At 29.4% G+C, this 27,559-nt stretch overlaps 1 protein-coding gene across 2 annotated transcripts; it reads right to left on the reverse strand.

Moving 5' to 3' along the window:
* Positions 1-204: 204 nt before the first annotated feature.
* Positions 205-27,559, reverse strand: LOC140664279 (uncharacterized). Of its 2 annotated transcripts, XM_072889282.1 has the most exons (5): positions 27,387-27,559; positions 16,418-18,337; positions 12,962-13,033; positions 2,897-3,042; positions 205-1,272 (listed from the first exon to the last, which is right to left on the reverse strand). In XM_072889282.1, exons 2-5 carry the CDS (start codon positions 17,928-17,930, stop codon positions 907-909), a joined length of 2,097 nt encoding a protein of 698 aa, XP_072745383.1. In that variant the 5' UTR covers positions 17,931-18,337; positions 27,387-27,559; the 3' UTR covers positions 205-906. The 2 variants fall into 2 exon arrangements, with proteins under 2 accessions (XP_072745383.1, XP_072745392.1); XM_072889291.1 differs by lacking the exon at positions 12,962-13,033 and having other exon boundaries at positions 27,387-27,557.

The following is a 27,559-nucleotide window of genomic DNA, read 5'->3' on the forward strand; positions in this document are numbered from 1 at the left end:
CACATATATGTACATACATGTATATGCTCCTTAAAATTGTGTAAACAACAAGATTTTTACAAGTACAATTTCATAATTTGGTAGTGGTTTATCATTCTGAATTATGTATACATATATATATATACATATTATATATAATTAAGAATTGTAAACCACTTGTTAGGTTTCCTATATATGTATATACATATATAAATTCATGAACGATTCGTTGATTCAACAGTTGCTTATCACAGGTCGATGGAAGGGATAGACGGATGCGAGCGATGAGAAACCATGTAATGATGGATATGAGCCGTCTCATTCGTTCATTCGATCACTATTGATTTCACTTAAATAAAATTCGGTAATTCGGATGAAGTAATGAGCCGTCTTCATTTCCTCTTCTATTCTATCGTTGTTCCACTTATCTTTGTTCCTAAAATTACAGCCTATTCGTGTGCATTTCTATTTCTATTTTATGGTTGTTTTACTTGTATCTGCCCCCAAAATTATAGTCTAGTCATTTTTTCAAGGACAGAGCGTTTTTCGCGTTGTGTTTTCTGTGAGATTAGGCTGTAATAGGATGTGGAGTGCGATAGATTGAGCACTGTAGTCGGAACTATTTTCGATGGTTGCAAAGAAAGGAATGCAAAGTGTCGACTAGAAGTGCGCATTAGGAGGCTGCTGCTATAGGGGCTCGGACGAAAATTATGATAAGGGCTACGAAGAGTTATGAAGGCTGAGGAGCATGAGGAGGCTCAGGTCTCGTCTACAATAGAGTCATAAGTCGTAAAAAATTAATCAATCTGATTCGATTATTCTTCCCTAAATTTAATTGTGATTGGTTAATTTTTACGACTTACAACTTACGACTCTAGACGAGAAACTTGTAGACGAGAACCGGCCTTACGGAGACTGAGGACGAGGTTATGGAGGTTGCGTGGATGATGTGGAGGGTCCCATCCACGGGGGCAACGATGGTGGTAGAAGCGGTGGTGGCTGCGATATAGGAGGCATCGGCATGGGCATCGAGGAAGAGGAACTGCTACCGCTGGCACCGCCGGCGCCGTTGGTCTGCATCAGACCGCCCAGCATCCCTCCCATTTCTGCTCCGCCGTAACTCGCCATTCCGCCGGCCGCGGCCGTTGCATTCACGACGTTCGTTGCAGTTGCAGCCGCGGCGACTACCTGCGTTGTCGTTTGTTGCCTCATCTGCTCTCTCGCTCGCTGTTCCTGCTGCTTCTTCAATTGCTTTCGTTGCTTCGCCCGACGGTTTTGGAACCAGATTTTCACCTGAAACATTCGAGCGAAGCGTTTCGTTCATTCGTTGCATTTGATCATAATAATTAATTTGTCGTTGTGATTGTTTAAGAATAATCTTTTTTTTGTTCAATTATTGAATTAAAAGTGTTATCTTTTATTCTCTGTGACAAATATTTCTATTTATTATCTACAAATATTTTATGTTAAATATATATTTTTTATATACATATTTATTATATTTTTTATATAATATATTGCGTACCGTTTCTGTATACAATATTCGTTGTTACTTTTCCAGAAATTAAAAGGTTTATATTTATACTCTACGGTAATGTAAAATGTAATAGAAATGGACTGAGAGCCAACCAAGAAAACAAGGCGCGTAAATAATTGTTAAAAAAAATTATTATTTAATTTTTAAGTATTATTATATTATTATTAATAATTAATATTATTAAAATAATTATAATACTTAATTTTTTTTAACTGTTCATTATTATTAATTGATTAATTATTAATTATTAATCTCTTTTAAAAACGATTATTACGTACTTTATTTTCTGCGGTTGCTTTTAGTCTGTTTTTATTTGACTAGATTAATAATACCAAAATTACATACATATTAATAAATGAAAAAATATCACACATAAAATAATTATTGAATAACATATTTTTTATCAGCAATGAATACAGGTATAATTTACAAGCTAAATGTATGGTGCGAATGTGTTAAACATGATAATAATTGTAATTATCTAATGTATACTGAATAAATGTAAAATTGTTTAAAATAAACCTAATTTTATAAAGAACATAATAATCAGAACACGTTGTGTATTAATATCAGCTACTGTATATAAATTTATCCAAAAATTACGTTAATCGTATTTGATTTTTTCAAATATTTGTAATGCATATGTATATTTGCATTACAAACGTATGCACAAAAAAGATCTAATAATTTTTTATCTCTCTTTCTTATTGCTTACTTATTTCATATTTTAACTATTAATAAGCAAGAAATTGATAAAGTACGATTTAAAAGATCGGTATGGTATTATACCCCTTTTTTCTATTTATATATTTATATATATATTTATGTATCACATTTCTGTGTTGTATATACATATAGTATTCGTAGTCCTATTATTTCTTTAGAAATTAAAAGGTCTATATTTATATTCTACGTAAATATAAAATATATTTAAATATCAAATTCAAAATTATATTTCTCTTTTATGATTTTTAGTTCTATTTTAAACGAAAATAAAACTAAAAATGGAAAAAAATAAAGAGAAAAGTACGTAAAAAAAAGCTCAAAATCGACAAATACATATATGTATAGTAATTAAATAAAATAATTATATATAATTAATTTCTTAAATTATAATTTATCTCGAAATTATTATTTCGTTGCATTTAACTTTGTTTTTTTTTTTTTTAAATAAAGTATATAAAGATCTTATAATGAGAATCTCTAGATAATTTTATGCGGTTGTCTTTTCCTTAATCTTATTTTTTATTTTGTGATATAAAACTGTTATTTTCTGCTAAAATAATCTTAATACACGTACACCACAAGAATGGTGCGAAAAGAAGCTATTAGAGAACATCACGAAGGTTGAACGTTAATTTGAGTGGGATTTATACTTACTTGCCGTTCTGTGAGATTGAGCTGAAGAGCAAGCTCGGCTTTACGTTTGATGGTGATGTAATGGCTCAGATGAAACTCCTTTTCAAGCTCCAGTCTTTGATAGTCGGTGTAAACTACACGATACTTGTCTTTTGTGCGAGTTTTTCCTGAAAAAGAAAGAAGAAGAAGAGATAACGCCGGCGGTTATTACGCGGTTAATAGGTATCTATCGTACTGATTCTCTTGTCAATAATACGTTAGAGAGATAACGTTTTCAGCACATACACCACGTAGCGACATTAAGCCAAGCGAAGAGACAAAGTTTCGTAATTAATTTCACGTCGGATTAACCCTTTCATTAGTATCAACGTCGACTATCAGAGAAAAATGTTTCTTTGGGTTTAATAAATTTGGTTAAAGAAATTTAATCATTGAAATAGTCCAACCAGAATAATGTTTAAATTAATAAAAGCGATTGTTTAAATTTCAAAAAACATATACATGTTTTTTAAAGTAAACACATGTATATTTAAATAAAAATATTTTTTAAAAGAATTTCATTTTTTCGTAGACTTAAACAGTTATATTATTCCTTTAAAAAATAATTTTAACAAAAGTAATAAGTTAATTTAAACAAACAACACAAATTTGTTCGAATTAGAATATTTAAAGTACTATTTCAAATAATATAGTTATTTTTCAAACTATCAAACAATCTGATTTAATGTAACGAAACAATCAAATTTTTATTCAATGAAAATAATGTTTTGTATAAATAATAATTTTATTTTAGTGAAATAAATATAAGTCAAACAAACACATTCATTAATTCAAAATATAAAGAAATATTTTTCTCTGTGTGTGTGATAAACGGCTGCGTCGGCTATAATCGACGATACAAAAAGAATTATCCTTTGCTAAATTTCATTTGGAAATAATTAAAGAAATTATTATCAATAAAAAAAGGGTAACATAAGAGGCATTTGCAATTCAGCCATTCTACAAGAAGTTTTACATCTGAGGTAAACAATTGCGTACAAATTTCTATAATTTCGAATGTAACATGTAGGGACGCTTTACTATATAATATAATAATATATAAAATGATTGAGAACGGTTGCTTTAAAATTTTATTAAATCAAACTATGATGAAAATTCGTTTAAGATTTCTTCCAATTGCGTTAACATAAAATATTTCACTTAATTAAAGTAATATTATTTATATTAACGTATGCACTCTTTATCATACAGTGCTTGTCTAATCTTAATTATTTTTAGCACGTAAATTGCTTTAATTCAGCACTCCAGTGTATTTATACTTATTAGATCAAAATAAATATAGCGATTATGACGATTTATTTTAATTGCTTATCTCAGATTTACGAAACTATCACTCGAGAAAAGAAATAGTAGTATCTAGATGGCAATTAAAAATATAAATTAATATTGCTTCGCATGAACCTCGTCGCATTCCAATGAATTTCAAATATTATGAATTTAATTGAGCAACACTACACATTCGTCATGTTAATAACTTGCTTAATACCTATTATTAGCCTAAAACGATTATGCGCTAAACATACATAAGAAATATTCTGAAACGGAATAAAACAAAGTAGAGTACAGCCTCTACAAGAGAATTAAAATTTATATTTTTTTTATAATAGTAATTATATAAATGTAAAAAAAAAAAAAGACAAGCGTACATGAAAAAGCCACAAGTCTGAAACAACATGATGCATTTATGATTCGCAGATGAGTAACGCGGAGTGCTTATTATACATATTTCTTGGGAAAGAGGAAAGAAGTAAACGCGACGCGTCAGCTACGTCAGAAAGCGGTAAAAGAAAAAAGTGCGTTGGCAATCGCGCGGTGTGAATGCGTTTCTTACGACGTGGCGCGCGTTTGTAGCGGTAACACGCGCACAAAATACGGAATAGAGAGAGAAAGAGAAAGAGAGGAATAAGAGACAGGGATGGGAACGGCGCGAGATGTCTCGAGAGAGAGGGACACGATTAGATAAGGCCCTGCCGCGCCGGTGAGATCAAAGGCGTGCACGTTAATCCACCACTCCTCGATAAGGGGATACCGAGGCCTTCGTGGCATCACGAGTAAGCGGCGACCTTATAGAGACAGACTTTCTACGGTACACCATCTCAGACATGGATCCAGGTGGATTCAATATGAATTCAATGGTTGCCAACATGGACATCCTCGTGACGAAGATGCATGGACGACAGACAATAGAACCGAAGGAACGATGAATTGTTAAAAAAAGAAAGCCTACTAGAGTTTATGAAATATTTCTTTGAAAAGTATTCACAAGATTTTGAACCAATTGTTCATTTTTACGAAATGTCGCTTACTTTATTTTTCAAATTTTATGCAACTTTCTTTTCCAAGGTTTCTTTCTTTCTTTCTTTCTTTATTCTCTCTTTTTAAGAATATGTTAAAATCAGAATTGTTGAGACAAAAGAAAAAAAAAATTTTCAAAGGACACACTTTTGTCTATTTCTTCTACTCTAATTTTTGCAGCGAAAATTATATGAAATTTTTGCATAAAACAAAGCAGAAGAGAGCATATATTGCATCACTTATTCACATCAAAACTTCATCTACATTTTTTATCTGAAAAAAATTATATTTTATTTATTTAAACAAATAATTTCACAGATTTCAGAAAATTATAAATTTTAAGATATAAAACTTTTACGTTAGCGCACACATTTTTTACGAAAATTTCGTACGAAAGAATTATCTTATTATTACGACACTGTAAAAAAATTCGTGCGAGATGTAACATAAGTATCGAGGATTTAGCGAATTAGGCGAAACAAATTGACATTTAGGTGATATTGCGTGCGCGCGTTTATTGTTAAATCTATATATAATCTGTTCAAATGTAACACCCAGCAATATATTACGAACTGTCGGGTTTCGAGTTTTCATTTACTCAGATTGAGATCGATCGTTATCGCGGGCACTTCTAGCGCTCCATATCTATGATAATGCTTGAATCACATCTTTGCCGTATATTCTGTATGAGAGAACGCGCGCTATGTAATAAGTTGACACGTATTCGCTACTGATCATTACATCTTATCCGTCACTACCGATTTTCGATTATCCAGACTCCAATTCCGATATACAACTCATTGTTCAATCATTTATCCGCTATACTAAAATCTAATTAAATTGATAATTGTGTCAAAAAATAGACACACATATATGTATAAAGCTTATTTTATTTCCTTTCTAGAAAACAAGTTATTATGCCAAATTTGCAAATAATATTTTGAAGAAACGAAAGCTTTAATAAATGAGAAAACATTCTAAGAGGAAATCTTTCCTGATTACAAGAGATTTTTTTTGTAACAATTGATTACTTCATGATTGCGTAATCGGTTTAAATCTCTGTTATATAAATAAAGCGCTACACATACACACGAGAGAGATAAATGAAAAATAAATATTAGACACTGTGTTCGCTACATTTTCGTCAATATGATATCTCACGATGTAGCTCAAATTTTTCCTTTTATTTCGTCTTATTTTAAAAATTTTTTTTCTGTCATGTGTGCTGCACATTGTTGAACGTGTAAATATTTGACGCGTTAAGAACAAATGTCGCGCAACTTGATGCATATAAACAAACATAAAATATCCTTAAACCTTATCAAAAGACAGATTCTTTATCTCGTTGAAGATTGTAATCGAATAAAAAAAATTCTCAACTGTACACCGGCCTTAATTGTGATAGATTCCTTGTACGCGAGCGACGGGGGGGATTCATCACGCCACATTCGCAAAGATAATTCCACAGTTTCGAATCAATTTTTTATCGCGAAACTAAAACAGTTACAGCATTTATCAATGCTAATAAAAAATGAATTAGACTATTCATATATCTAAAAAAAGGTCATGTATTAAATTTATTTCTACATAAAATTTTTATAGAGAGAATAATGATTTAAATAATTAATAATAAATTACTTAAGGAGTAAGGCTCTTTAATGTTTACAAACACGAAACTTTAAATTATTACTTTAAATTATTACTATAAATTTTTAATTAATAATATCATTTATCTTAAGATTAAAAAAACTGCCTAGTGTATAAAATATATAGTAATACAATAAAAAAGTTAAATCAATATCAGAAATTCAACATAATAAAAAATTAATAGTATAATCTCAGGCAGTGCGCGTAGAAGTAACATATTAATATTTTTAGACAGCAAATATATTTAATGTATGACAAATTTTATATATAAAATAGAGAAACAATAAAAACTTTCAAAATAAAAAGAAAGAAAAATTTAAACATCAAAGTTGAATGATTCGCCGTCTAAGAAGGAAATTAAACTATTCACATATCTAATAAAGACACAAAATAACAGATGCTTGTATTTGTGTACGTGTAATAAAATTAAATAAAATTTTTATAGAGAACATAGATAATTTAAATATTAATATCATTTATTAATTGTAAGATTAAGAAAATTGTCTAACAATAAGTGTAATACATGAAAAAAATAAAAATAAATCAATACTAAAGATAATATACAATAATAAAACAAAATAATAAAAAGCAATTAACAATATAATCTGACAATGCATGGAAATAATATATCGAAATTTTTAGACAAAAAAATATAACATAATATTTAAATGTAATATTTAATATACGACAAATTTTATATAATAAAATATTTTACATATAAAATATAAAAAGAAAGAAAATTGTCAAAATAAAAACAATTTAATATCAAAGATAAACGATTCATTTTCTTAACTATGTTTGTAACATATAAAAAAAGAACTTGGAAAAAAATAAACTTTTTTGAATCGAAAAACACAAAAGATCGGAATTTTTAGTTTTTAGAAAGTTTTTTCACAGGGTTAACAGGATAACTCTACTCGGAGTTAAACTTTTTATATTCTGAAAAGACTATTCGTCGACAACCCCTCAGATAGTTTACGGACTGTATAGGCTCTTGTTTGAAGGGAGGCGAGTGTTGCGTCGGGATTTTTCATCGCACGCACAGTTGCATGCGAGTGTGTGAGTCAGTTTGGAAGGATTACCGTCGGCTTTTTCATCTTACCGATATCGGAAATAGCACCTACGATTATCCGGGCCTCGATGACGTGTCGAACGCGATTGCAATGCACCGAATGTTCTCAATAATGATTATAAAGACAAAATATGTTAGTTGCACTCTTTCTCACACCTTTTATAATTGTGAGAAAGCCAAAGTCAAACTTTACTATTTTTACTAATTTATTTTTATATCTTACTATATTTTCTATACATTAAAAAATATGTATTTTATTTTTAATATACATTTTAAACACGATTATATAGAAGAAATCTTTTAGTTGCTTGCAAAGTCTATATATTTTGTCATCTTTGTGAGAAAGATAATGATCAAAAATATTTTAACCAATAATTAACACAAAAAGTGTTTTTATTTTAACTCGGCAATGATGTAACATTTCAATGCAAAGCGTGTATTCAACAACATTGAGGAAAATTTTTCAAAAAATGTTTCCGGCCGATTTAACATTGGTTCGTCAGAATCTTTGAACGAATAGACTTGGCAAATCGAGCTCCGAGCTCTTTTCTCGAGTGTCTCTCCGCGCACAAAATGTGAACAAGCGTGACGGAAGACAGAGAAAAAGAGACAACTGTTACGAGTTAGAGAAGAAGTAGAGAGAAAGAGAGAAAGAGAGAGAGAGAGAGAGAGAGAGAGGGAGGGAGAGAGACGAAAGACGCGAGCGAGGGAGCGGAAGAAATGATGCTCCTGGGACTCGTTGCCACCCTATTATAGCGTTTGCTCTTCCATTTCGCGCCGCGAAATGGCAAAAGCGCGTGCCCCGCTTTTCCTGTGGGCGTTTGACAACCCCCGGCGATATCTCTCGTGTCGGCGCGGGCCACCACGACTCATGTGCGCCGACTCGCGCGGGTGCCATTTGTCAGCGGCGTCACAATTACCTCTATTGTGCCATCTCGCATTTGTATATCGCACATCAAATGGCCCACGTACACGAGGAGGGATTTTCCAGCGCGCGCGCGATCGTGTGATATATGCATATACATATATATATTCTTCCCCCACCCTCAAAGGATTCTTTCATTTATAATATTTCATGTAATCGTTATATAGGTATTCGTTCGTAATTTTTTACCCTTCGGTAATATTTGAATGCGCAAATATTATATCTCGATTGAAGCAAACCTAACATTTTTTTGGTATTAATACGGTGGGCCAGATAAACATGACAATGATGAGATCGAAATAAATTAATTAAGAGATAAAGAAAATATTTAACTCCGAGCCACAATGTCTCACCAGTGACACTTTTTTTTTATAATGATGTTTAATTGTTTACACTGATATTTTGATAGTTACTTCGATTCTTTGCATGCAAAATTGTTTAGCGAGAAATGAACGTAAAAATAATTTAAAAAAAATAAATTTTGTTAATTGAAAAACTACTATAAAAAAATGTCATGTTTCATGATTTATTAAAAATATTAGAATGAAAATTTAGACATTTAAGTTTTCGGGATCACTGTTTATGAATATGGAATCAAAATTACAAAATTTAAAATGACGGACTAAAATTATTAAAAGACAATTGATTTACAGAAAATTTATTGCTATTAGTATTTTTGAGCTAATCGTATTATTTCCTCAATTTTTGTATATCTTCATTGGATTTAACATTTTGAAATTTGAAAATCTGGCTTCAGATTCGTAATCAGAAATTCGAAAAACTCTAGCAACTGATTTTCACAAAAATTAAAGGTTTTTTAATTTTTTTCTCTGTATTTGACTGGCCTTATTTTCTTTTAATTTTGAATATCTGACTTCAGATTCGTTATATCAGAAACGCAAGAAACCCCTAGATATGAAATTTCAAAAACTAGATTTGGCACAAAAATGGTTTAAGGTTAGGTAACAAGTTAAGGGTACAAAATTTATTAAAAATAAATAACATACACAAATAATGCAATCTTTTTTTTTTATATAAATTACATATATATATATATGTGTACTTATACATATGTACATATGTATATACAAGTCATTAATAAAATTTATAAAATAGTGTATTTTTAAATTAATAACGTAAGAATAAAATTATTGTCATATAACAATAAACTCTATAATACTAATATAATTGGAAGATTCACAAGATGAAAATAAAATAAAATATGAATTCGCGTCCAGGAGCCAACCTCGAGCGATCATACTGTTTTTCTACCACGTTAAAGAAATCAATTGTTACATATTAGAAGACATTATCCCTGTTGAGGGGTTCTGTATTTAATTAAGACATCTTTTATGTTCATGCTCCAGGCTCATTGTTAGCCTCAAAACCAAGACCAAGTCACCGAAAACGAATTGATGTTTCTATTTTGTCAGCATGAAAAGACTTTAGCACAAATTGGACCGCTTTTTTTATGACGGTTCATCAATCTTTTTCTTTTAGCATCTATTGTAAAATTCGTCGACAGGAAGTGATATTGTTAGGTCAGTTCTAACCTGCATACAATGTGTTAAACCTATACAATACAAACCTATGTTCTATATACATATGATTATATATTTGACAGATAATTAAAAGAATAGGAAAGAAAGAGAGTAGCAACATTGCGGAGATTGAATTATATTGTATAATACAAATGGACTTAACAGGCTTTCGTTCCGGTTAGCTGTGTTGCAAATTGACAAGTTAGCTGATGAAGAATAAAAGGAAGACACAGCAAACTAAAAAAATTCTTTACAAAACTCTGAGGAAACCTAGCGCGAGGCTACAATAGAAAATAAATGATGCAGAAAGATGAATACCTATTCGACTGAATTGGCAGTTAACATCTGTACATTTGTAATACATTTATCTTTCTCGCTTTTTCTTTCATTCGGCATTAGTTACATTTAGGTCCTAGTGTCCAAATATTTGACCATAATTTGAAATCACTGATACGGTCCTGTTTCACGCTTCTCATAATACAACGTACCGAGCTGTTCTTCTTTTTTTGAGAAAGATGTTTGCACGAATAATAAGAATTACAGAGTGTAAGAAAATTATGCGTGTCTAACTGGATTAAATTTTCCAACAAAGCTAGAAAAACAAAGATCATTGTCTACAATCATTGACTAAAAAGTGATAATAATCTGTATTTCTTTAACTTTATTCGAAAACCTTTTTAACCCTTTGAGAAAGGAAGACGCGTATATGTTTTGATTTTTCTTTCAAAAAACAGTAAACATATAATATTTAAGTTTTTCACTTTAATAATCGATAGATATCACATTTTTTCATATTTTTTATTTATTTCCTTCTTAAAATTTTCTTAAAATGGAATCTATTTGTTGATTTCAGTGTTCAATTGATCAGAGAAATTATCAATTAATATGCGAAATCAATTGGACGAACAAGTGTAATAGAACATCCGAAGAAACTTATTAATAGATAGGCAATTTTCCTTCTCTTATTCAATTTGAGCTGGTAAAAAAAAAAAAAGAAAAACAATAGAAAAAAAAGATCAGAGTCAAGAATGCGTATTAGAATGCAATGTTGATCTCTGTGTAACTGATTCAATTGTTTCAATGAATATCACATGTGCTTTAATTGATTTTTAATCAAAACTATGTTCGTTTTCATCAAATAAATAAAAATCGTTTCATTAAATAAAATAAAATAAATAAAATACTTTTTCTAAATTTGATAAAAGTTTGATTTTTCCAAAAAAGTAACCGTCCTCAAAGGCTTAAATTTTTCGTCCGCCATTTGTGATGTTTTTAATCGCACAAAAGTCGATAAAGGGATCGCGGTGAGACGAAAGGTGTCATAAAACCGGTAGAAATCGCGTGCTGCCATCGCAGGATCGCTCTCACGGAACAGGCGTGCGATTCGCGAACAAGAAAACGCGTACGAAAGGAACGCGCCTTCCTTCCCTTCGAGATTGTACGACGGCCTCGCATTTCTGTATATTATGCGAGCAGACTGTTGTCATGAGAAAGGGCTCCTGCCTGAGCGGCGCTTCTGCCTGCAATATAACCATAAAATGGAGATAATAGTCCCTGGAAGGTACAGGGGACACACGCTCGTTTTAAGGTACTTAAAGTGCATACTTGCTGCACGCGCGTCAAATAAGATGCAAATAAGAGAGAAGATATGTATAAAGAAAGAAAAAAATAGAAATAGAGAATCTGCGGATCTGGGAAGAACCTGATAACTATAGAGCCTGAAGAATAACAGAATTCGGAAGAGATAGTGATCGGGAAATATTTCGTCTTTCTACGGGTATACAAATTTCAGTCGAATAAAAGAACATAAGAAGTTGATGGTTTTCAGGAAGAAAAAATGGACTAAAAAGTAGAAAAAATTTGCCAAATAGCTACTTCGTTTTTTACGCGATGAAAATTTTTAACTAAATTTTTGGATGGATAAAGATGATTGGGAAAGTGAGATAAACGGTAAGATTTCAAGAGATATGAATCGCTTCGTTGAATAATGATCGATTAATCATACACAGTGACTATAATAATAAATTTTAATTAATTTTGATTTAAGAGATTTATTCATATCTCTTGAAATCTTACGTATAACGTCATTAACGTTTTGTTAGCATCTCAGCTCTTATAGAAATATCAAGATACATTATTATGATATATATTACATATATTAAAAATAATAAAAAAGAAGATCTATAGATTTTATATCAATATTTGCTATTTTTCTATCGTTATTAATAGCGTTTTCTGAATATTGTAGCTCTATAAATCCAACATTTTTACTATTATTCCCCAAATGTAATAAATATAATCTTAAAGATATTGCAAGTATTTAAGTAAATTGGAAATATAAGAAAAAATACTAAAAAATATATCTTACTTTCTCAGATACTTCTTTTATGTGTATGAGCTTCTGTTTAAATTCAATGCTGGAGTCCAAGTTTAATTACAAAATTCTTCACTAAATAACATTGAGTATATACTTGCATGCACAATGCTATACAACGCATGCAAAAGACATCAAAATACAACGATTAATCTCGAATTGTAATTCGTACCGAGAGTTTCAAGTCGGCAGCAGAGTTCGTTAATTGGCGAAGGTGAATCCGCATTGTCAGCAGCGTTGCACGCTGCAAGAATGAACATGACATCTCTCTCATCGTACGAGAAGTTGTCGATATGAGTATTAAGAAATTCACCGGTTTATCGAGCTACCGGACTCGAGTATTACGGTGCCGCGAGACACGCGGGTTTCTATGTAAAAGTTTTAACTCTTTCTTGTCGCGGGTGTTGATTCAGGACATCGTGTGGGAACGAATGGGATTTTCGTTCGAAACCAGAGAAAAATTCAGGTGTGACAAGAGGACGGAAAAAGAGGAAGGGGGGAGGAGAGGAGGGGGGGAGGGGAGGGGAGGAGGAGAGGATTATCTCACAAATATTTGAGAGCAATTAGATGTTTGCTCGTCTGTTACCGTGTTTACATGGTTTGCCGTATCTAGACCGCCGAGACGTGTTTATAATCGTCGAAGTTCTCGGCGTTCTCGTTAGACGTGCATCTTACAATTAATACACGCGTATTAAACTCTATTATGTTTTTAAATAGTCTCCAATTTCTCAATTGATCTTGTGAAACCGAAGATTAGATTTTTCATTCAAGTCTCGTCAAAAAGATATTTGTAAGATCTGCGCGTCTCTCGCAGCAACTGAACCATCTGTAGACTCGTCTCTTTTTCAATGTTAAATTTTATATATTCTAACAAAAAATACATATTTGTACTTTCAATATTTCTTTTTAATATATAATAAATGTATTCTCGAAAATATTACAAATATCTATATAATATAGGAGAATTTACTAAAAAATATATCCTACTTTCTCATTCTGTAGATGAATCTTTTGAGCTTTTGTTTCAATTTAATGCTAGTTCAATTCAGCATTTAAATATTCTGCTCTATTTAATTATAAATTTTAATTAGGTATATACAATGCTTAGATAATGAATTGCATTATTGGCTTTAATCCTCGATAACATAGAGTTTTTTCGTTTCTCATCTGACTTGATCAGATATCATCGTTACGATGATTATCATGACTTTAGCCCTATAATATGTTTCACAATGAACATGTCTTTATTGTTGATACGATTATAAGAGGTCATTTAAATTAACTAATTAATTGGTAAATAAATATGATGGGAAAATTTTTAAAGAAAATATTTAATTAAATAATTACTATATCATAATTTCGCCGAATGGCGATTTTTGAAAATTCAAATTCTGCGAACTTTCCTGGCTGTGAATTTTTCTGAATACCGTACCATCAATAAACTATTTGTTATACATTTACAGTAATTAATTTCTAATGCAATTTTATTTAGTTTGGAGCAATATCAAGTCATTCTTTTCAAATTAAGCAAATAATAATAGGAATTACTGTTATGCTCTCAATATTATTTAACACTATTCTTTTATATTTGACATTTATAATTAAATTTATTTATTTATTTACATTTTTTTCGTTAGGATATCCCGAGCAAGAGATGTTTGTATTTTTAATTAATTTTTCGGATAATTTATTGAATATATAACACTGTCTCTATAATAATTTGAAAAAATCTATATATGGATCTATGTTTATATTAAATTTTTCTATCAACACGATTAACAGAATACTGTATATTGTAGACGGTATAATTTCTTTCATCGGTTAATTAAGATTAAAAAATAAAATCTGATCTACAATAATTTTCATGTATAAAATGCTGTGCTATTGTTGTGCTATATCTAGTCAAATATGCAAGATAAGATAAAAATTAAGTGGGACTAGAAAGCGACGAATCGAGGTGTAAAATGTTCCCGACGGCGCGTGGAATCTATTGTTCATGCATTAAAATGAATTTATTTATAATGAGAATTAACAATTTTATGAAATAAAAAGTGGCAATTTTTCTTCTGCATGAAACATGTTATCTATCGTATATTAAGATATAATAGGTGTTTTTTGATATCTATGTATATTAACAATACGAATTTAAATTGATATTTGTCACATTAATTTTGTTTTAATTTATGTTACTATTGCTCATTAATTTACTGCTCACTATAATTTATGGTACTATGTTATATGTGTTCTGTGAGGAAGATACTTTTATTGTAATCTCAATGTATTCTGTTTCTCAATGTATTATTTTAATGACATAATAATTTTGTCAATTTCTAACGAATTTTAAAACACGTATACATATATGATCCTACTATTGGATAAATTCACATTATTATTCAAGACTCGATATAAAATAAAATTTTAAACCTTTTGTCCACGATACTAGGTCTCAGTCTGAGTTCTCGTACAATAATATTTACATTTGGATATAAATACAGATAGATTGTAATCAAGTTATTACAATTGCTTACCAAAATATGATTTATTATAACATATATTATTCACAGTAATATCAATGAACTTTTTCCTTGTCTTAATTGCTTACACTGTCCAATATCATTTTTGTAACACAAATATGAATAATTATTTCCGATATTTAGCAAACAAAATTTGCTAAATATAAATCCGGTTTAAAAATTTAGTTATCACGGCATAATTTTGAGAAAAATAGCGTTAAAGAGGCCAAAAATTTTGAGGATTTTCATGGTGTTGTATCATCGGCACCAAATTTTTTTTTCTAAATTTTATTAACACCATACAAAAGTACCAACTTTTAGCTGTAAAATATATTTGTTTCCATTCGATATGATTTTCGAGATATAACAATTTTAAAATATAACAATTTTAAAATAGTTCTTTTTTTTCCATGTAACACTGACATTTGACTTTTTTTAACACGAGTGTGAATAATCATTTCCGATGTATTTTTTACGCTGAATATAAACTCATCTTCAAAATTTGGTTATCACGTTATATTTTTAAGAAAAATAGTATTAAAGAAGCTACAAACGAAATTTGTTTCTGGTCTCTGACGTCATTTTTCATAAAATTATGACATGGTAACCCAATTTTGAAAATGGATTCGTGTTCAGCGAGAAAAAATACATTGGAAATGACTATTCACATTCATGTTAAAAAAAATCAAAGTTGTCAGTCGAAATTGTAATAAAAATAAAATAAGATTAATTTTAATAAAAATTCGTCAACGTGAAATTAAGTAAAGTCTATTAATTAATAGTACGGAAAAATAAGACGTGATATATTTTTTTGTGCGAATTTTTTAATTCCCAATGTCCACGATGCTAGAACTTACAATTAGTCAGAGGTTTCGAGAAATTTGTAGCCAATAAAATTGCTGTTTTTTCATAAATACTAATTGTAAGTTTTCGGTTAAATATTTCTCACAGCTAAATTTAGCATTGTGAATAAGTGGGCTTTATGTTCACTATCCAAGTTATAATAACTTTTTCTTGGAATCAAAATTCGGACCAAAATTTAGAATCATGGACACAAAGCTTAAAAGCCGAAATAATTTTTGTTAATCGATTTATTTGATGACAATCGCACTGACCTGGCTTCGGTTGATTTTGGTACGATGGTTTTCTCATCCACTCGAAGGGGCTTCTTCTTCCATGCGCGACTCTGGAAGTGTATGGTTGACGCCTGGATGGCAATTCTTCGCTTGATGTAGAAGGTATATCTGGCATTTCTCTTGATGTAGATGGTATAGCCGGTATTTCTCTCGATGTAGATGGTATAACTGGTATTCCTCTTGATGTAGATGGTATAGCTGGTATTTCTCTTGATGTAGATGGTATGACCGGCATTTCTCTTGGTGTAGATGGTATGGCCGGCATTTCTCTTGATGTAGATGGTATAGCTGCGGATGTCGACGGCAAGTTGATATTTCCGGAAGTACATGATAAATCCATATCGTATATCGCGTTTGAATTATTAGGCGACGATGTACTATTACTGCCACTCATGCTGCTATCTCCACTGTTGTTTATTATATTGTCATTTGAATTGTTTATTCTGATGGATATTGATGGATGTGGATTTAGCATCGAGATTCCCTCATTTTCATGTCTAATGTTTCCCCACTCATGTAATAATACTTGCTGTCTATAAGGGCTTCTAAATGATTGATGCGAGTATCTTTGATACTGTTTAGCTAATAAAGCACGTTGATCATGGTGGTGTTGCGGTGATGAATGTTGTTGACACTGTTGTGGCGAAATTTGTTGCATGTGTTGTTGCGGTGATGAATGTTGCTGACACTGTTGTGGCGAAATTTGTTGCATGTGTTGTTGCGGTGACGAATGTTGCTGATAATGTTGCTGAGGTGATGAGTTTTGCTGGATATTCTGCTGCGGCGACGATTGTTGCGAACAGATTTGTTGATTTGGCGAATGTTCCTGCATACTTTGCTGCGGTGATAAATGTTGCGTACAGATTTGCTGAGGTGGCGAATGATGCTGCATATTTTGCGGCGATGAATGTTGCGGATATAGCTGCTGAGATGGCGAATGTTGCTGCATATTCTGTTCCGGCGAGGAATGTGGCTCGTTAAGTTCATCTAGCAACGAACGCTGCTGAATTCGTTGCTGCATCGAGTTTGCTTGCAAGTGCTGTTGTGACTGTGGTTGAAGATGATGCAGTTGTTGCGACTGATATTGTATATATTGCGAATAGGCCGAATAAGGCCATCCGGGGAGCATGATCATACCGGCCTCGGTATGATTAAAGAATTGTGAAGGAGTTGTGTGTGCGTGCGCGTGTGTATTTGGCTGATGTTGAGGATGCAAGGCCGGTGTCGCTGGTATAGATCTGGGATATCCATACCAGTGGGTGCCATCAATGACAGGGGCAACCGCGGCTGCGGTGTGCGTTTGAACCTGTTGCATCGGTGTCTGCTGTTGCGTTTGCTGCATTATTAATTGCTGCTGTTGCTGATTATTCGCGATCTGCTGCGGTTGTTGACGAAACGTGAAGTTTGCTTGGTTAAAATGCGACATCATGTTGGCGATGTTATTGAGATTCGAGGTTTCTGCCGTAAAGATTTCGTCATAAATTGATGGCATGTCTTTTTTTAATAATATTTTGAAATATTTACACAATATATGAATGTCTGTTTTTTTTCACCACACAACAAAATAAAAAATCACAGTCGGAGTTGAATATAAACTGTAGACAAAATCGAACCGACAGACGAACTGAACGAAACGTTATTTGATGCGACGGACTTGTTTTTCTTCGATATCGATATTGAAGATACTACGATGTAACTTTGTCGAGTGTCTGTCGCCAATTTACCTCTCGCGTATATCTCGACATAGCTAAAGCTCGACGCTCGACTAACTCTCTGCTCACTAAGTTCACGAGTTTGGTGGGGTGCAGTCGAATCGGATAAGCTCTGTTCCCACCCAGCAGTACTACCGACCAATCTACATCCACGATTCAGCGTAATGGTGTCCAACGAGTCGCCCATCTACAGAAAAAGATAGATAGATAAAAAGAAAGTGAGAGAGAAAGAGAAGAGAGGGAGAAAGGGAGAAAGAGGGAGAGGAAAAGAAAAAAGAGATCCCGTGTATTGTGTCTTCTCTCTTGTGACTCCACCTCTTTCGACAAGACACGCTCTCTCTGTTACATATTTATTTCATATGTCAGTGCATCGACTCGCATTGTTTCTTCCGATTTTTTTGCCATGAAAGAAAAATTTTATCTTTATTCTTCTCTCTCTCTCTCTCAATTATTTAATTATAAAGTAAAAATTACTTATATATTTATTTGTTTATTTGTTTCTCGAAATTAATCGTTTATTATTGAACAATAGAATTAATAGAAATTAATTATTTGAAAATTTATACAATTAAAACTTCTTATTCGCGGGGAATAGGTTCCGCTAAAATACCGCGAATATGATAAAAAAATGTATGAAATAGAGGATATATTCCAAGATTAAAAATTAAGAAAAAAGTTAGAAAAGATGGTTATTTCAAATTAACACAATTAAATACATAGCTAATACTTAATATGCGATTGTATAATATTTTCTAAGATCTATATGTTAAAATTGCAACAATTACTGTAAGAATTACAACAAAATTACTTAAATATTATTGGACGATTGATTAGAAATTTGAAAAAAATTTGATAATTTTTTCTTGCGGCACTTTGCAAGCTTTTGGACTTATATTCATATTCGATCATTGCTCCTTCTTTTTTTTAATTATGTAAAGAATTTATAAAGAGAATAGAATTGAAATTTTGACCACAAATACAGAATTTTTTTTAGTCGCGAATAAAAGAAATGATTACAAATTTTTTCTTCACAAATACTCAAAACGCGAATAATGAATCTCAGAATAAAGAATTTTTGATTGTATATACAATTTGTACAAAGAGCTAATTCAAATTTCTCGATTTAATTGTTAAAAATAAACTAAGCCATCAAAGTATTTCATGAATTTACGTTAAAAAATTTTAAATAAGCGATGCTGATATACAAATTAATTTCATTTTTCTTTTCTCTCTCTTTCTCCGTTTCTATTTTTTCCTTTTTTCTTTCTCTCTTTTTTTATGTTAGATGAGTGCATATATTGTGTGTTCTGAAAATATAAAAAAATAATATAAGAAAATCTATTATATTTGTTATGTTTCTTAATATATTATATTACATTATTATACATAATTTATATTATATATTTTATTATTTAGTTTTGTTTGTTTTAGTAGAAATCTCAATAAAGATTAAAGTATTCTTGAATCTTTGGTTAAATTATATATACATTAAAAAAAAAACTATATTTTTCGTATTTTATGATGTCTGAGTATTAGCTTCTATTTTTATATTATAACAAAAATATAAAAATATTTGTTAGTATCAAACACACTTCGGCAATTATATGAAGTTAGATGAAGTTTTATTTATTGTCATTAATAAAAGTATATTTTTTATATATATTTTTATTATAATATTATAATATAACATATGTAATATTTTTTCAGAGTTTATGTTATATAAAAATGATAACTTAATATATATCACATATAAATTGCATATAAATCAACGCAAGTATCGTATATGTTCAATTTTAAGTAGTGCATTTGCGTAATATATTATTTTATTGCACGAATAAGATCTCATATACAACACGCGCGCGTGCACACACACATACATATATACACAAAATGGTCTGGGATGTGTATAACAGTTATATACTGTGTCAGAAGTTCATAAATTATTTCCGTGCTTAGATAATTTAGAGCCGAAAACTCAAGTTTATCACAGCTATGATTACGATCGATGATCATTGTTTATTACGTTTATTTAAGTTGAAGTGGGATTTCTTTACGCACGCTTAATACTGAAAGATAGATGTCTTTGTGTAACAAACTACAATAGTTTTAACTAACATCAAGTTAATGAGTAGTTAATGAGTCAATTCTTAATTTACATACGCACATATCTTTAGATTAGTTTTAATTTTATAAGAAAACAAATCAAATATAAATCTAATTAAAAGGCCATAAAAAAAAAACTTAAAAGCTAAACTACAGTTGTTTATTGCACGTATGTACATTTATTAGTATGAAGCCTCTTTCATATGTAATGTGTACGTTTCGAGTTTCAGTTCTTACTTTGGGATCTTCTTCAGTATAATGACTTAATCATGATAACATAGCTGGCAAAATCAAAACATAAACGACGAGTTCTCATTCGCAATATTTATAAATTCAATATAACTCGATGTAAATAAACGAAAACACAACCGACAATTCACGCAACTCGAAAACTAATATAATTATAATTAAAATTTCAACGTAACTTAAAACTAAAAACGTTATAAGTTATTATAAAGAGGAACTGGTAAAATCATAGTAATAAAAGATTGCAAAGGAAAGATTGACGCGACATCGCACGTGTTTAAAAACTGTCACGCATGGATAGCCAGACTATACGTCAAACATTGACATATTTACACATGAAGTTAGATGTCCAAAGTAGATATAATCCTCTTCACGTCCACACTTCAAGTTCTCGGCAATTAGTGTATCTTCCAATAATTTCGTATGGCCTTTTAATCAGATTAATGTTTGATTTATTATTAATAAGCTTATGCACATATTCGATTGTTTTTCAAATTTTTCATAAGAAAAGTTTTCTATTGAAGTATTTCTACTTAAATTTTCTTTTTTTAACTCTTTTTTATGTAATTTCTAACTGCATAATGGAGAATGTTTCTTAAATAGAAAGGTTCATTTTTGCGTTATTCAAATCATGTTGTAAAATAAAGATTTCTGACACCTCTGTCAACTTTTATTTTCATTTATATTTCTTTCTAATCTCTTTTGTGAGGAATAGTTTTTCGCTGCATTTAGAGAAAATTTTAGATGCTAATGTCAGCCTTACTTTAACTTTCAAACCTTATAATTCGAAAAATTCTTAATGAAAAAATACTTTATTATAACGTTTTGAAAATCTTTCAAAGTAAGCTATAAGAATATGTAATGAAAGTCAGGGTTTCTATTTAAGAAATTGAAGGGAACTTATGTGACTTTTAAACGACTATTCATGATCAAATTATGGCATCAACTTATATATCCCTTTGAGTCAAATAACTTTATTTGAAACGTTTTTCTTCAATATTTCTCGATATATTTAGTAAGATTAAAATGAAACACCCTGCATAATCAAAAATAAATATATAAAAATATAATTATATATAAAATAGAACTTCATATTTTCTTATTTTTACATAATTTGCGTATACACAGAAAATAAACAGAACACTTGAAAATAATTAGAAGGATAATTTTTTACTATTTTTTAAATAAATTTTACTTTTTCTAAAAAAACCAATGTAAAAATTCTTCTGATTATTTTTTAGTTCTTTTTATTAATTTTTTCTGTACATAGACGCACTAGAGCAGAAATGTCCGTCGGCAACTTCAGCGTCAAACCAAATGCGTACCAACCATACAACCAAAAGTGTATATCCATACACATACATACATGCATACGTGTTTCGTATATATGCGTGTGATGCTGAAAGTCTGAGAAACATTCTTCTTGCCGTTGCGCGCATTCGGACAAAGATTTAAACAAGAGAAAGAAAATATATATAAATATATTTTATGTATTATATACAAGATGTCTCGGAGTTTAACTGACAAATTTCTAAAATATGTTCTAGAGATCATTTTAAGCAAAAAAGGTTACATATAATACACTATAGATCAATTCGGCTCACAATCAGTTATTGAAATATAGATAATTTTATTATATATATTAATATTGTAATAAACAAAAAATAGCCATTTATCATTTTTACATAAATATTATTCTCTAAAGCTAAATCGAGGTATGTTTTAAAAATAATGAGACTTTACTTAACACTTTGAAATAGTCTAATTAAATTAATAATGTCAAGAGAAAAACAATAAGAGTCAAGAGCAGAGTATAAGGCGCAAATAAAAACTCAAGTTCTTTTTTGAAAGAAAAACGCGAATTTTCTTTTAAGGATAGATTCATTTGCTATAGAAGTATGACAATTTTTTCTCATCGGAGAAGTTAAGAAGAGAAGTCATCATTTTTTGCATTCCAATTTTTGCCATTATATAATTTTGTAAGCCTTATTAAGTCTTAAATTAAAATTTTATTGAAATAAATTCCACTTGAGAAATTACCTAAAGAATTTAGTTGTGTGGTCTGATCTTTTAACTTTATAACACAAAGTTTAGTATGCGAAAAATTTTACTTTTTCAATAGCTTATAATTCGAAAATTATTGATACTTCCATATTTTTGCTCAGGAAAAATCGTCTCCAAATTAATCAAAGAATCCGTCTTTAAAAGAAAATTCAAAGGTTTTGAAATATATTTGATTATATTTTTTAGAGATTATTCTTTATATTTGTTATACATAAGATGGAATTTTTCCCATATATTTATAATTAAGTTATAATGTAATTATATTTGATTATACATATGTAGAATTTTTTCTCCTTTTGTAGAAAAGGAGAAATCTCTTTCACATATTACATCTTTTACGTATGGTTAAATTAGTATATACATTAGATATTTTCATGGTTTGCCATGGAAAATTTATCGGCCTAGTTTACGTGTGTTTTGTTACAACTTACTGTATTCCATGGTAAACCAATGAGTTTCTCAAGTGTGTTATATGCATAATGTTTCTTTTCTCTTTTACGTCACTGGATTTATATACTCAATCCCTTAAGTTTGACATATTTAAGGGTTAAACTACAACAGGCTTGATTTGTAACAACAGAATTATATGTATACCTATGCCCTTGAGTTGCTTTTTTCAGAAAGAACGATTTTACAATATTATTATTTGAATAAGTAATAGCATCTGTTTGCAATTTGTGAGGCGAGATTTCATTTCACTTTAATATTTTTCCGGCTAATAGTTATCGTTTCATTTTCTTTGTGGTTTTATTACGCATTATCGCGCACAAAAGCGACTTTTAATTATGCATATTTACTTCACGAGTATCGTCTATCAGAATGTTAGTTCAAAACTTAAACGAGACGCGCTTTATGCTGTTATGTTCCATAATTAATTCTATAATAATATTAATTAATTAATAGTAACAAATGTTAAATAATATCTTTGAATAATTAAAAAGATAGCGTTTTCTATTCCAGTTGTACATTGACACTGTGCGCCATTGTAACAAAGGATTATATATAATATATATGTATTATATAAGAATTATGTATTATAATAATAATATAATCGGATGCGCGCTATATCGTATACGTTTCGTAATTTATAAAGATTCCTATTTGTTTTCATTTTTTAGATATGTACATAACTCCAACAAGAATATAAAAAAAAAATAAATATGTTATTATTTTAATGTTTTATATCTCGTTTTTCAAATTGCTCCACACGTCACAATTTTGAAAAATTTGTGTAAAGTTGCAAACAAGGCTTTTAATATATTTTAGAACATTATAGGTACAGTATACGTTGAATAAGTTTTATTGAAAAATTAAGTATATTCTTAGGATTTTTAATTCTGAAAAGAAATTTTTTGTTTTGCTATGGTTAATAAAATATTCATGACTAAATATGGGATCTATTGCGGAAAAGTTGTGAATTCAATTATTTTGAGAATTCACAACTCTCAAATAAGTATCAATTGAATTTATTCAAACCTAAAGATTTTTAAGTTACTAAATATGAATCTAATGTCAAAATTAATTCAAAATGTATACATAAATTTTTGTGTGTGTGTGTATATATATACAATATGTGTACATATATTGTGTGTGTGTATGTGTGTGTGTAAATTTTTGCCAAATATTTTTAAAATTTTGATATATAATTCCTGTTTTAAATTTGTCAATTTTAACATTGAATATTGAACAATCTGAAGAACAATCGAAAACTAATGCATATTAAACCATGAATATCTTATCGATTATAAGGCGAGTACACGAGCGACTTATTGTTAGTCGCACTATACTTACTATCACGTGATCAAGTAGCATACTCCGATTTTTCATGTATTACGATATTTTATTATTATATTTCATATATATATATCGATTATATTTTATTATTATTATATTTTATTTTATATTAATTTTATTTATTATATTTATTTATTATATTATTATATTTATATTAGCATATTTTATTTATTATATTTTAATTTGTATATTGACGATTTCATATATCGATAATTAGTCGCTCCGTTACACTAGGGATTTAAAGTCGAAATTTTAATTTAAAATTTCTTCGATGTGAAAGAAAGCCGGAATTCAGTTCTATCTTGAATATTTTACTTAAAAACTTATTGGATAATATAACACACAAGTGACCCTGATTTTTTCCAAAGCTTAGAACAGTTCCTTAAGTTCAAAGACTCAATGCCTGATGGAAGATAAGAAAAACATGTGTGTTGAATACGGAAGGTCATAATTTTGAAATGCAATTAAAACTTCTTCAACACATACTATAATTTTAAAACACGTTAAAATAGCTTTTTTGCAAAGTTTTTGTAAAATTAAAAAAATAACATAATGGAACAATTTGGAAAACAACGTATTCAGTAAAACGACTACAGAAAATAGTTAAAATTGTTTTTCTTGTGTTTGAAAAAAGATTATTTTTTTGTATAACTGTGTCATGTATAACGAAATATATGTATTTGTGATATTTTCGCTGATATTACGCTGATATAACAAACGTCTAATAAATGATTAAACATTGTCAATTAGTTGTTGTATAATTATTGAGAATAATCATTTATTGTGTGACAAAGATTAATACACCTGTTGCTTTTATTGCTGTAATACTGTAATCTGTATGTAACCGTGTTAAATCATAATAGAAGACCATAATGAAACGAAAGCCGGAAGGACATCTAAGTTGAATCATTAATAATACAATAGTTTAATTGGTCACGCAATAGTTTCGGCACTATTTCTTTTTGGCTGGACAACTGTTACTAACGAGTTTCTCTAAACTCTATATAATCTGTACTGTTGTAAAAACAGCTTTTTACAATAATGGAAGAATGATTGGTATGGTACATTAGTAGTATGTAGAGGTAGTAAAACTTCAAATTTCATGGTTAGATTCAGGAAATGTAGGAAGGAATAGATATCGCATTAGTGCAATAACGTTATAATGTGATATTGATCAAATTACTAATTACACTGTCCAATTTTTAACACGAGTGTGAATAGGTATTTTTGATGTATTTTCGATGAACACAAATCCGTTGAAAAAAATTTAGCTTACCTGAAGATATTATATTTGAAAATATTTTGTCAAAATTTCAAATCATTTGGATGTAAATTGGTTAAGAAAAGTGCACGGCCAGTTGTGAAAATGTCATACCTATCTGGAGCATTATACGATGCGTGCAATAAAACGTAGTTCCGTTATTTATATGAATTTTATATAAATATTAAGCATAATTTTATATGAATATTAAACATAATATTTTGGGAGACTATATATCTTTCTGTATATATTATATTTTAAGAAAATTCAAAAAAAAGAAGTCGACTCATGTCGCCGTCACAGTATTTATCCCCCTTAAGGGGGAACTGGACGAACCAACTACTACAGGTGAGTTAAAAGTTAATAAATCTAATACTAATATTTTGAAATTCATAAATTTGACATTGTACAATTTACATTTTACATTGCTCTTTAGTGTTTAAAATATAAAATTAATTATTAATTTGTGAATTAAAATAAAAATTGATCTTGTAAAATTAAAATTTTTATTTATGATGAATTTTTGTGTACAGTTGCTATAAAAGTTTGTACTACAATGTTACTATAAAAAAGTTTGATACAAGATAATATTTACAATTTTGAGACTAAATTATATTATCCAGGGCACATTTTTACTTTAATTTACAAACTAATAATTAATTTTATGTTTTAAAAGGCTAAAAGCTTTGTCAAATTTGTAAATCTCAATATATATTCGATTTATTTAACTTTTCGTAGTTCTGATCCGTCCAATTCTTTCTTAAATATGTCAATATTATGATAGCAGTGCGATAAAAGTATAAATGTTAGTTAATCGTTAAATATATTGCTATTAGACTAGCAGTCATTATTAAATAATAAAGATTCGATGCTTTAAAAAGAGGCTTTTTGTAAAGTTTGATAAAAAATCTGCAACGTATGTATATTTATGTACATAATGTACATTATGTTACAACGTAAGTGTATAATTCTGATAATTGAGTTTGTAAAAAGTCTGTAACATATACTTATATCTATACGTATATAGACACAAGAGCGTGTTATTCATAATTCTGTTAGTAGCCCAGACAGCACACAATATTTATGAAAATATATTTTTTGGAAATATTATACATATAAATATTTTATACATATTTTATAAAAATCTTTATTTGACATATTTTTAAAATATAGATGAAATATTTTATACATATGAAATATTTATGATAAATAAAAAATAAATATTTATTATAGTAATTATAGTAATTATTTTGTAAATATTTCTCAAATATTTTCTAGGATATTTATGATAAATATTTATAATCTATTCAATCTAAAATTTTAAAAATATCTATAAAATATTTAAATAATTATTATAAATATTTTGTGCTGTCTGGGAGATGTCATATATGAGTAAAACTTTTACATGTTAATATTGACAATATATTAAGCTAAAATACTTTAAAGATTAGGTTCGTTTTATTATGTTATACTCAAATGTAAACAAAATGCAGCATATGTTAATCTTTTTGAAGCAGTATTTTTACAATTATAAGTTATTAAAGTCGCTAGTATTTAATTATAAACAACGGGTTAATTAAAAACGACCTGACTAGCCAAAATTATTCAATTTATTTACACGACGTTTCGACCATATGGTTGTGGTCCTTTTCAAATGTAACTATAAAGAAAATAAATAACGGATCAAACATTGATATATGGATACAATTTTTAACGGATTTAAGCCAAACAATACAACATAATGGCGTTATAAAACTAGTCTACTCACACGTAAATTAAGAAAGAGAAGAAAGAATCCAATGGGACATGTTTAAAGGTAGAACTTAATGATGGAATAATTAAATATGTCACTTAGTTAAAAACAATGGTTATTAACTTTGAGATGAACACAAACAAGGAGACACGTCATGTCAGCATGAGTTTTTAAACGAAACTGTCAAT

Source organism: Anoplolepis gracilipes, chromosome 1 (genome assembly GCF_047496725.1).
Source record: "Anoplolepis gracilipes chromosome 1, ASM4749672v1, whole genome shotgun sequence".
NCBI lineage: Eukaryota > Metazoa > Arthropoda > Insecta > Hymenoptera > Formicidae > Anoplolepis > Anoplolepis gracilipes.

Excerpts from the sequence above, each read along its gene's own strand:
- LOC140664279 (XM_072889282.1), bottom strand. The coding sequence starts at position 17,930 with ATGCCATCAATTTATGACGAAATCTTTACGGCAGAAACCTCGAATCTC. Across the intron at positions 3,043-12,961 it reads CTGCCGACTTGAAACTCTCG|GAAAAACTCGCACAAAAGAC; the intron begins GTACGAATTACA and ends TTTCTTTTTCAG. Across the intron at positions 1,273-2,896 it reads TCAATCTCACAGAACGGCAA|GTGAAAATCTGGTTCCAAAA; the intron begins GTAAGTATAAAT and ends CGAATGTTTCAG.